Source organism: Amborella trichopoda, chromosome 11 (assembly GCF_054954075.1).
Source record: "Amborella trichopoda isolate Santa Cruz 75 chromosome 11, AtrichopodaSantaCruz75HAP2 v2.0, whole genome shotgun sequence".
NCBI lineage: Eukaryota > Viridiplantae > Streptophyta > Magnoliopsida > Amborellales > Amborellaceae > Amborella > Amborella trichopoda.
This window is the reverse complement of record NC_142346.1, coordinates 38726032-38737969: the sequence shown is the minus strand read 5'-3', so window position 1 is coordinate 38737969 and position 11938 is coordinate 38726032. Positions and strand designations below refer to the sequence as shown.

At 39.1% G+C, this 11938-nt stretch overlaps 1 protein-coding gene across 11 annotated transcripts; it reads right to left on the bottom strand.

The window, feature by feature from the left end:
* Positions 1-683: 683 nt before the first annotated feature.
* LOC18436858 (uncharacterized) lies at positions 684-11000 on the bottom strand. 11 transcript variants are annotated; one of them, XM_088851617.1, is made up of 11 exons: positions 10398-11000; positions 7377-10299; positions 6596-7174; positions 6410-6490; positions 5469-5534; positions 5218-5355; positions 4240-5001; positions 4054-4119; positions 1958-3928; positions 1568-1819; positions 684-1470 (listed from the first exon to the last, which is right to left on the bottom strand). In XM_088851617.1, exons 1-11 carry the CDS (start codon positions 10509-10511, stop codon positions 833-835), a joined length of 7590 nt encoding a protein of 2529 aa, XP_088707743.1. In that variant the 5' UTR covers positions 10512-11000; the 3' UTR covers positions 684-832. The 11 variants fall into 11 exon arrangements, with proteins under 11 accessions (XP_088707743.1, XP_088707744.1, XP_088707745.1 ...); XM_088851618.1 differs by having other exon boundaries at positions 6410-6943; positions 7064-7174; XM_088851619.1 differs by having other exon boundaries at positions 5218-5346; positions 6410-6943; positions 7064-7174.
* Between the last annotated feature and the right edge of the window lie 938 nt (positions 11001-11938).

Here is an 11938-nt window from a genome sequence, read left to right as displayed (position 1 = left end):
AGATTAAAAACCCTAATTATTGAACTCATTTTGTTCAAAATATGCCGTGAAAAAAATCAAATGGCGGAAAAAAAAAAAAACCCAAAGTTCTTACCTGTTTTTGTGAACCGAAGCCTTCAATCTCCAAAAAACTCAGTTTTTCTCAACGATTATCACAAATTAGTAACAAAAGGTTTTGATTCACAGCTTTAAAATCAAAATGCCTACAAATTTTGAAAGATTCATACCCTATTTGGCATGAAATTTCAGAAAAGGCGGAAACCCTAAACCCTGAAATTTTTGTGATCCAAAAACAACCAATTTTTCCACCATTTAATTCTTGAAAAAGCTGAATAAATATGTTTACAGCCTGCAAATCAGATCACATGCCAAAAAAAACAAAAAAAATGATCAAAAAATGACAAATTTGAAAGAATCCGTGAAGAATACTATGCAACCCGTGTTCTTCACGGACTCGCCGATTCCGCACAGTGAATCGGCGAGTCACTGTGCGGAATCATCCGGTTCTCTCTAAAACCGGACGATTCCCGATTCTTGAAACGATCCGATCCATTTTCGTGAAATCCGAGTCGAATCGGGCGAGTCCGGTTCGACTCGGCGATTTTTTAAACGCTCGTTATAACAGTAAAAACATAGCGGTACGGACCTAATTTCCCGAAGGAAACCATCGATGTCTACCACAGTTCACAGAATACAGCAGGAGTTCTTCATTTAAAAACACCGTTAACTTGCTCTTCAACAAACAGAGAGCACAGTCAATCGTTTGCATCTTAGAAACATGAAAACCTAGAAGGAGAGAGTCTCACTCCAATTCAAGCCAAAATATCAAAACCTAGAGAGAGAAATTCACCCCAAGCAAAGTATTCTGGTTTGTCTGCAACTCCCCCAAAGCATGCCTCGTCTTCACTTCTGTCCTTGCATTCTCTGGCTTCAGCCCACTCATCTTTGCTCCTCTGCTCCATGATGGCCTATTCTCTTTCATCACAGGCCCCTCCCTCACCTTTAATGGAGGACTTTTGAATTTTGTGGTTTCAAGTGAAGTTCTAAAATCTAGGGTTGTGAGTATCTCATTTCCGCAAGAAAGCTCAACCATGGGAACTGAGATATGTGTCGCCTGCAACAACCTGCAAATGTACTCCATTTCAAAAGCTTTGTGGAATCCTCTACTTGGTGGCAGGTTACCTTCACTTTCTGAAGGATCTAGGGTTCGGTTTCGGGATTGGTCTTCTTCTACTTCTGTGAATAAATTACGCATGTAGTTAAATAACTCTGCATCTTCTTCTTCTTCTTCTTCAGCTGTCATTTTGTAAATTAAAGTTTCTGACTTTTCTCTCAGCGTTTCTGGAATTCCTTCAAAGTTCCCTGAACACAATTCAGAGGTCATCGACAGTTCAGGTTTTGAAAGCCTAGAGTGTGAACTTTTTGCTTCTGATGTAGTAACTCCTCCATTAGATTCATCCTCATATATCTCTGCAACAAAAGGTCTCTTATTCTAAGAAACAACATTGAGAGAGAAAAATCCAATCTTTTAGATTATTGAATAAGAAACAAGAGAACCCCTACTTACCCTTATCATGAGGAGCTTCAGCAAAAACAGAGAGAGCTTCCATGCCAAAACCAGAGAAATCCGCTTCTAGTTTTTCCCTTTCACCCTCTATTTTGGAAATTTCTCTCTCTTTTTCTTGAATTCCATTATAGTTGTTATCTGAAAGCAACCCCAACATCACACCTTCGACTTTGATAGGCTCACAAGCTGAACTTTGAGGTTCTGATACACCATTTGCTTCTGCCTTGGATTCATCCACTCCTTGCTCTTCTTCTGTACGATCATAATGAGCTAATCAAATTGTAAATTTTTTAAAGAAGAAAAGAATTTTATAGTAAAGAATAACATTATGAAAACCAACTATGAATTTTATAGTAAAGAATAACATTAAGAAAACCAACTATGTACTACCTTTTAACACTCCATTGACAGGCAAGGGAGATGTGCTCTTCTCAAAACCAACAGGGGGAAGAGCTTCAAAATTCTCTTCAGCAACTCTGATCTCCTCTTTGTATTTCAAATCGACCTCCATCAGAGTTGAAATGTTCCCTTTCTGCTCGAAAACTGCCCTATTATCCTCTCCAGAATCTATGACATCTTCAATGAAATTAGCTTCCAAAGACGTTTCTGCAATTTCTTCAACCTCTGCACCTTTGGTGAAATCAGACATGGTTACTGAAGCACGCCGACCGTGTAGTTCCTCTGCTTCTGCGGCTTTGTTAACCTCAAATTGGATGTCTTTTTCCAAAATCGAGGGAATAGCATCTTTTTCCTTGGCAATGTGTTCACGGTAGTCACCAGTTGGTTTATTAGACTCAGGTTGGAGGTTTTCCATTGTTGTTTCAAATGTTTCTTTTATATCTGCAGCTTCTTCACCGCCATCAAAGTGGAGCTTGCCAGTTAAAGCCTCAGATACTAGTTTTCCTGAAGGAAATACAAGGCTTTCTTTTCCTTCTTCAATCTGTTTGGAGCTCTCAACATTTTGGTTCTCCAGAATGATTTGAGACCCATCCATGACTACTATTTCAGTGGTTTGTTCAAAATTGGCAGCTTCTCCATCCTCACTCTTTAGAGAGAGAGCCTTGGATCCTTGTTCTCTCAAAATAGATTCAAAGCTTTGTTTTGCTGGTGCAACTTGCTCAGGACGAATATTTTGTTTCTCAAGAAAACTTTGAAACACATTGATTACTACTTCATTGGTTTCTCCAACAGTGCCTGCTTCAGCCCCTTCCACACAGTGAAGCTCTTCTGAGAAAATATGGTATCCTAGTTCTTCTGAAACAGATTCACTAGCTTCTTCTTCTTCCTCTTCTGCTTGTTCAGGATCCTCCAGCGGTGGCTCCTCGGACACACTCTGGAGCTCCCTTGCATCTATTTCAATGCTTGCTCCCATTTCTTGAGCTTCTACAACTGTTACAGTAGCTTCCTCTCCTTCTGTAGTTTTTACACCACCTTCACGGCAGAACATTGCTAAGACTGTCTCGGATCCCAGTTCACCAAAAGAAGGTTCAAAATTTTCTTTTCCTTTTGCAATTTTTTCAGTGTCGTCAAGGTTTTTGTTCTCCAAGATATTTTTGGCCTCTTGTTTATCTATTTCAGCAGCGATATCTACAGCCTCTTCTTCATCCTCACATTGAAGGTCTTTCAAGGAAGTTTTGGATCCTGTTTCTTTGGAAACATAATCAGAAGATGCTTCATCACCATCATCACATTCATCTTCTTCTTCAGTATCCTCTTCTAGATTCACCTCCTTGGTCTCTTCTGCAACTACTTCAGTGGTTTCTCTCTTTTCTTCAGAGCCCTCACCATCTTGACATGAAACAAGCTCACTCAAAGTAGATTCCAAAGTTTCTCTTTGTTCTGCATCATGTCCAAGATCACCAAAATATTGCTCCTGCAAAAGAGTTTGAGAATCTTCACCCACTACGTTTCTGTTTTCTTCCAGTTCTGCAAATTCGTTGCCACCATGTAAGTGGGTCATTTTATCTTTTTCACCACACTCACAATCAAGCTCCTCCGATTCAGATTGAGCAATCCCTTCTCCCTCTTCAATTTGAGCAAAACAACTAGAGTCAGGATCATCATGACACTTAGGGCTGAGATTTCCTGCACCAATATTGGAAAGATCATTGAGTGACAATCTTCTCTCAAAGTTTTGAGTTTTGATCTCCTTCGAAATAATCATAAAAGAATGGTTTTCTCCAACACATTCTTCATAAGCATCAGAATTACATTCTTCTGAAACAATCCCAGGCAACTTATTAGGTAATGTTTCTAATTTTGAGGCATTTCCAGTGAATAATGCATCCCCTATCTGCTTATTGAAGTTTTTAACTTCAGCAATATCAGAAGCTAAGATTTCTTCATCATTATCCCTCACTCCTGCACATGCAACAGATAGTAGGAGATGAGTGTGAAACACTTTCTTTGACAAGTGAGAGGGGTTGTTACATTTCCATTATTATCGATGTAATTGAAAACTGAGTAAGGAGATGAAGAGGTCATACCTTTGTTGTGTGCTTCAATAGACAACGTTTCATCAGATACATTCAGAAGATTGCACATTAGTTTGCCTACAAGTTTTTTGTAAGTTGAAAATGCCAGGTTAAAGAACATCAATAATCAATCATGAAAGTCAGTCTGTTATAATAAACTCTCAACTAAGATCAGAATGCAATGAAATTTGCAGTTACCTAGATCCTCTGATCTCTCACAAGTAAGCTCTTCAGTATCCACATTGTTGATACTTGAAATAGACTCATCCTTAACTTTTGCTGCAGAAATTGCAAAATTTTCAGGCAGTCTCCCCAAAACATTGACACTCTCTTCACATTCTTTTGAATCCTTGGCTTCCAACTCCCCTGAAATAATTGGCCCAAGTTCTTCAGGCATGGGACCAACTTTTTTGAATTTCTCAAACTCTGAATCTTCGTCTATGAAATTATTTTCATCCAAAGCAGTTTCATTGAGGCCTAGCCCTCCAGAAATTGTTTCATGGGTCTCTTTCACTTTTAAAGCTCCATTGCCGCTTTCAGCTATTACATGGGTTACTATCACTCCAGAAGCTTCTTTGGTACTTCCATACTCTAGCTGCTCCAGGATAGTCTTAAAATCGACTTCTGCCTCGTCTTCTTTCCTACCTCCAAATTCATGATCCTCTGATACAGTTTCAGAGATAGCTTTCATTTCATACTCTTCAACATTTTCAAAACCAAGACTGTGAGCTTCTTGTGATATTCTCTCTATAGTATTATTCATCGTGGCAACTTCTTTGCCATCCTCAGTTCCAGTCTTTTTTAAAACAATCTCCAAATTTTGTTTCGCCTCTGATTCTTCTACAAATTCAGAAATACCAGACACTTGTCTTTCTGTTTGAAACCGTTTGTTATTTCTATGCGTCAACCCAGTCTCTCCCATGACCAATCCAGAAACACCCACATTGTCCTCCATTACCTCTGCACATGAAAAATTAACCAGGGCATATGAGTGAAATGGTCCTAAAGCCCTAGAATTTCAGGGGAATGGCCAGATATTTGCCAATATCATAAACCCAATTTCCCAATAACTATGTAGTATGTAGACACAAAACTCTTCAACAATGTAATAATATTGCATGTATCACCTTAAAATCTGTAATAGATAGTTTTTACTTAAACCATTTAGTGGTGTACCTTGGTTTTCACCCATGGCATTAAAAACTTGATACCCTTCTGAATCTCCAGTCTCCTCATTATTGATCTCGATAACAGTAAAGCTTGATCTAGAATCCACTATTGTAGGGGTGCCATCCTCCTTGACCCCTGCACATGCTTCAGCATAAAAGAGATGGGCGTGACTTTCCCAATTACTGATTTTGGGTGCAATATATCCCATGTTTTATCAATGTTAAACAGAATTGGATTAGGGGGTAAAAAGGCCAAACCTTTGTTGCATGCTTCGCTAAAGTCTGCCTCACCAATAATATCCAAAAGATCAAGAGGAGGTTTGCCTGCAAGTATTTCATAGCTCATACTTCAATAATAATAGATGATGCTTCAAAAGTAACTGAAAAATCTTTCACCGCAAATGCTTCTTCCATACAGTGTTCTAAAATCCACACCAGCTCATGGGCTGCTAGAATGAGTTGACCCATCAAGTCCTGAATTGATTCACCAGGTCTTGGCTGAGTCCTTGAAAAAGACAAAATTCCAAAATTTCTCAAGAAACCAAAAAGAAAAAGGACAAATAAAAAACAAAACGTTATAAAAATTAAGAAAACCATACCATAATGAAATATGGTGAAAGTTAATTGCATTGGCATACATTTGATAACATTTTGACCAAGTTATGTCATGGTGTTCATCAAAATCTCACGAAACCAATATTCTGAGTGTTTTTTGTGGAATCCAAGCCTTGGATTTAATGGATAACACAAAAGGAGGCTTAGGGTAGAATGTCAAGTTTGGCAGAGGATAATCTCACAAAAACCAACAAGAAGAATGCACTCGATATGCAAATACTGAATACACACAACCAAACAATCCAATAGTGAGAAAGTGCCAGAATCTAAAACTTTATTCTCTTAACAAAACCTCACACGAAACCCAAGCCCCATTCCCCCCCTGCCCGCCTGGCCGTTTCTCTTTTATACTAAAGAATAACATCAGACCGGGCAAGTTTCTGGGAATGTGCCGAATCTGTCCCCAACAAGTTGGGGGCCTTTCCAGACTCGGCGGGCTGTGGAGTCTGGGTAACTCAGACAAGTCCATGTTTGACTCAGTGAGTTTTGAATACTGCTTCCATATCTTTGTTGATTGGCCTTAGAAATCACAAATAGCATATGAATATTTAAATAGTGCTGGAAAGCAATTTGTTTTGACTTACCTGGATCATCTGGTCTATCACAAGCAAGCTCTTCAGTCACCTTTTCGTTGATCAGAGAAACAGATTCATCCTTAACTTTTGCTACAGAGAACCCAAATTCTTCAGGCAAGCTCTCAGAAACATCCATGCCTTCTTCACTTAGTTGAGAAACATGGGCTTCAAACTTGCTTGATGCAAATGGCTTACCTTCTTCAGGCTCAGAAACTGCCTCTCTAATTTGCCCGAACTCTGAATCTTCTTGACAAACATCACCATCCAAACCAGTTTCTTTAAGCCTTTCCAGTGCTCCTGAAGCTTCTTCAAGATTCTCCAGTACATTCCCTCTAAAAAAATAAGGGGAAACTATTGCCTGGGTCTCTTTCACTGCTGAAACGTCGTTGGTGCTTTCAACCAGCCGATGGGTTTCTCTCACTCCTGAAGATCCTTTGGCAGCTTCACATTTAAGATGACCTAAGACTGTTTGAGAACCAACTTTCTCTTCATATTCTTTGGCAACTTCAAATTCAAGCTTTTGAATTTCTTCCGAAACAGTACCTGTGTTATTACTTACCATGGTTACTTCTTCACAATCTTCCCTTTCAGAATTATTTATAAATGTCTTAGAAACTTGTTTTTCCTCAGAAACTTCACTCATTTTCACAGATTCGGAAATACCACAGGCTTCTCTATCGGTATGAGACTGTACTTCATTTTCGTAACTTGACCCAGTCTCTCGACTACATAATCCAGAAATCAATGCAACATCTGTATTGTCCTCCATTATCCCTGCACATGACATGGTAACCATATGGTTATAAATTAGATGCATTTAAAACCTTGAATATCAATGGAAATTCTCATTAATCTGCTAAAATTACAAAATCAAGTTCTGAATAATTAACACACACAACGACCAAAAAAGGTCAGGTAATAGAAAGTAAGTTAGTATCACAAGCTTTTAAATGTATAAATGAATAGCTTTTTCTACTTGGAACATTGATTAGAGTAGATTGGTCCTTATCCTTGGTATCAACCACTTCCAGATCTGTAGTTTCCTCAGTATGGATCTCAGCAACGATTTTAGTGGTATCATTTAACTCACCAACAACTTCACTAGCTTTAGAGTGCATGTCCTTGGTATCACCCACTTCCAGATCTGTAGTTTCCTCAGTATGGATCTCAGCAACGATTTTAGTGGTATCATTTAACTCACCAACTGCTTCAGTAGCTTTAGAGTGCATGTCACGAACAACTTCACTACTACCTTTTGTGTCATCTGCATACTCCTTTGAAATATTTTGTAGAGCATCTTCTGGCATCGAAGCCCCTTCTACTAGTTCTTCCCACTCCAAAAGTTCATCTTGTGAATCATAAAATTCAAGCACTTTACTTTCACCTTCAGTTTGAACTTTTGTTGAAGGCTCTGTAACATTTTCATCAGTGGGCACAGAAGTATTTTCTAATTCAAGAAGACCATGCCCCTCTTCTAATAAAGCCCTGTCTCTTGACTTCATAAGCTCTTCAGTGAAAGCTGTACTTTCATCACAGCCTTCAAACTCCACATCAAGAACATTAGTCCCCAGTGAACCGTAAGCATTTTTGGCCTTAATATCATTCTCCATCATTGCTTTTACTGTTCTTCTAACCTGACCAGATTTTTCTGGTTTTGTTTGTCGACTTCTCTTAGGTTCATTTCTGGCCTCTTCAGCTACAAAGAACGCATCACTCTTCTGCGATTCCACTTCAGATTGGATTTCTTTCTCTTCGGTGACAGTAACAGAAGCCTGGTCTTTAAGTCCAGTGCGTCTGGACCTCCTTAAAACTTCACTTCCCTTTTTAGCTTCAGTATCTTCAGTTGCAGAGATGGAACCATGGCCTCTCAAAGCAGTTTGTTTTGACTGCCTTAACATTTTGGTACATTTAACATGGGCCTCTGTGTTCATGGCTTGCCTTGAAGCTTCAGTATCTTCAGTTGTAGAGATGGAATCATGGTCTCTCAAAACAGTTCGTCTTGACCGCCTTAAGGCTTTGCTTCCCCTTTTCTGATTCTTCGACTGAATTTCAGTTTCGTTCTCTTCCTCCACGTTAACAGCAACATGGGCCTCTGTGTCCTTGGGTTGCTTTAAAGCTACAGTAAGGTCAGTTGCTGAGATGGAATCATGGCCTCTCAAAATAGTTCGCCTTGACAACCTTGAAGTTTTGGTTCTCTTTTTCTGATCCTTTGATTGAATTTCAGTTTCAATTTCTTCCCCTACATCAACTGAAAGATGGGCCTCTGCGTTTTTGGGTTGCTTTGAATCTTCAGTTGCAGAGATGGAGCCATGGTCTCTCAAAACAGTTCGTATTGACCGCCTTAAAGCTTTCGTTCCCTTCCTCTGATCCTTTGATTGAATTTCAGTTTCAGTCTCTTCCCCCACATTAACTGCAACGTGGGCCTCTGTATTCTTGGGTTGCTTTAAAGCTACATTATCTTCAGTTGCAGAAATGGAATCATAGCCGCTCAAAACAGTTCGCCTTGACCGCCTTGAAGTTTTGGTTCCCTTTACCTGATCCTTTGATTGAATTTCAGTTTCAGTTTCTTCCCCCACATCAACTGAAACATGGGCCTCTTTGGGTTGCATTGAAGCTTTAGTGTCATCAGTTGCAGAGATGGTACCATGGTCTCTCAAAACAGTTCGTTTTGACCGCCTTAAAGCTTTGGTTCCCTTTTTCTGATCATTTGATTGAATTTGGCGTTCGGTCTCCTCCTCCACATTAACTGAAACATGGGCCTCTATGTTCTTGGGTTGCTTTAAAGGTTCAGTATCTTCAATTGCAGATAAGGGACCATGTTCTCTCAAAGCTCTTTTTGATCGCCTTAAAGCTTCAGTTCCCTTTCTCTGATCCTTTGATTGAATTTCCATTTCAGCGTGTTCTCCCACTTTAACTGAAACATTGGCCTCTGTAATCTTGGGTTGCTCTAAATCTCTATCTTTGTGTCCCCTTCCACTTTTCCTCCGAGGTACATATCCAGCTTCTTCAATTGTTATTTCCTCCATTGCCGAAATGGATTTCTTGTTTCTTAATCCAAAATGTGTTGATTGTCTGGGAGCTTCATCCTCCTGATCCTTTCTCCTCAACGAGCTAAGAACATCTTCAGGGAGAATCAGGATTTTCTTCCCTTCAATTTCTTCCTCTATACGAGTGTTTTCTGGACAGGAAATATCCCTGTTTCTCAAAGATCTAAGAACTTTTCCAGGAAGAGTTTGGGTTTTCCTACCATCATTCTGTTCACCTTCTCCATTTGATTTGATCGGTGTGATAATGTTCTTATTTCTCAGAGATCTTAGTGCCTTTCCAGCATGGCTCCGGCCATTCTTTTTGGCAATTTCATCCTTGTCTGATCCCGCAGTTTCATCATCATCGTAAAATTCAGTAACATACGGGAATTTTTCATTTACCTCAACATTCTTCTCCACTTTCTCTGTCTTTGACTTCTTTGATATTTTCCCCTTATTCTGAGGAAGAGGGGTGGCCTGCTCATCTTGGCTTATTGTCTCAGGCATCTTCATAGCACGAAACCTTGTAACCCTAATCGAAACTTCAGGAATTTCTTGTATCTCTCCCTTATTTTCCTCCCCCTCTTTACTGCCATGAGTGGTTCTATCCAGAGATGTTTTCCCTCTTCTCAACCGTTTTGGGGTTGGCCTTTTCTTCCCTTGTGAATTATTTTTATTTGAGATTGTCTCTGACTTTCCGCAATTTTCAGGCGTTGTTGGATCGCTATTGGTATCTTCATCTTGAGAAAATCGAACCCTCTTCGCCACCCTTTTCTCAGCATTATCAGAATCTCTCAAGCATTTTTTAAGAATTTGCTCACCACTATCGCCTTCAACCCCAGAGCCTGAATTGCTCGTGCTTCTAGGTTTCACCTGAACATGTGCAAAAACACTTCTAACATTTATTCACTGAAAAAAACAATGCATAATTTGCCCCCACACACGGACAGACAGAGAGAGAGAGAGCATACGTGAAGAAGAGCTGTGAGGCTCTCTGCCATTTTCAAATTGGTGAAATTCGCAGGCAGATCGTGCTTCTTGCAGAGAGCCTGAAGTTCCTTTCGCTTCAGACTGTAGAAATCCATGATGAAGTCCCCTGTATATTTTCGTTCTCTCTATCGACCCACCATGAAAAAGAAAATGAAATGTCGCAAAATCAGGCCAGATTAGAAGGTGAGCATGCAAGAAAATGTAGATTCCGGCAGCTAAGATGTTTCATAGAAGAAAGACGCACACAGAGAGGGAGGGAAGGAAAAGAAATACCAAAATTGAGAGAGAGAGAGAGAGAGAGAGAGAGAGGAAGAAGAAGAGCGAGATGCTCTGAAGAGAGAGAGAAAGGAAGAAGAAGAGAGTGGCTCTGAAGAGAGAGAGGAATAAGAAGAGCGAGATGCTCTGAAGACAGAGAACGGAAGAAGAAGAGAGAGACAGAGAGGAAGAAGAAGAGAGAGGAAGAAGAAGAGGGAGAAAAGAACGAGGGTAAAGAGAGGTATATGTATCAGAGATTGGGTAACGGCCATGGCTGGAAGTTTGAATTTGAAATTCAAACTGGAAAAGGGACGAATACCCTAAAGATCAACCTATAGGTTCTAGTAATTACACCCTATTTGTACGTAGTTGACGTTTGAACGATGGGTGTGATTACTCCAAATGTGAGTGTGTAAATTAGTAAGTCTCAAAAGTACCTCATTAGCAGTTGCATAGTTCAAGTGGATTGCGGCTCGGAGTTCAAGGAAGTGAAAAAAAAACAAATGAACGGTGGAGATCTGCTAGTTCTAAAAGAAGCCTTTGAAATTTGTACACGTGGCCGTCTCGATATTCCTTCAGAATGAATGGGGTGACGCGGAAGTTTTTGTAAAGGCAAAAGGAAAGTTAATTGTTAATGGGCAATGAGGATGAGGTGGTGAGGGTTGGGACTTTTGAAATAAAATAAAGCCTCGACCCGAAAGCATTCTCTCATAAGAAAATCTCCGAGATGGATCTAAAATTAAATTTAAATACCGAAAATAAAATTTTAAATTAAAAAAATAGTACAGATCTAGATAATTTGTTACAAAAAAAAGCTTTCTATATTCTCTTACAACATAGAAGTTATATGTTCTTCTTACCATCCAGCCGTTCATTTTTATCAAGAGAGCCACCCACCGATTGATCTTAGATCCGACATCTCAAAATATTTTATTTTTATTTTTTTAATACAATTTTTTTAATATGAAATTAGGTATGTGTCACCTTCTCATTGGGGTGCACCTATAAAAAATATTAACAATAATTTTTTGATAAAAAATAATGACCAAAATAACTCTTAAAACTTTTAAGAGTATTTTGATCATTTTATTTTATTGAAAATATTGTTTTTTTATTTTTCATTAGGACGAGTTTAATATAAGAATGGATGTCCAAAATTTGGTGTCAAAACAGTTTATAGAAAAATAAATAAAAATAAAACAATGTAGAGACGTGACATTATGATGGGGACAATATTAGCCCTCTATTTAAGAATGGACGTTTGGAT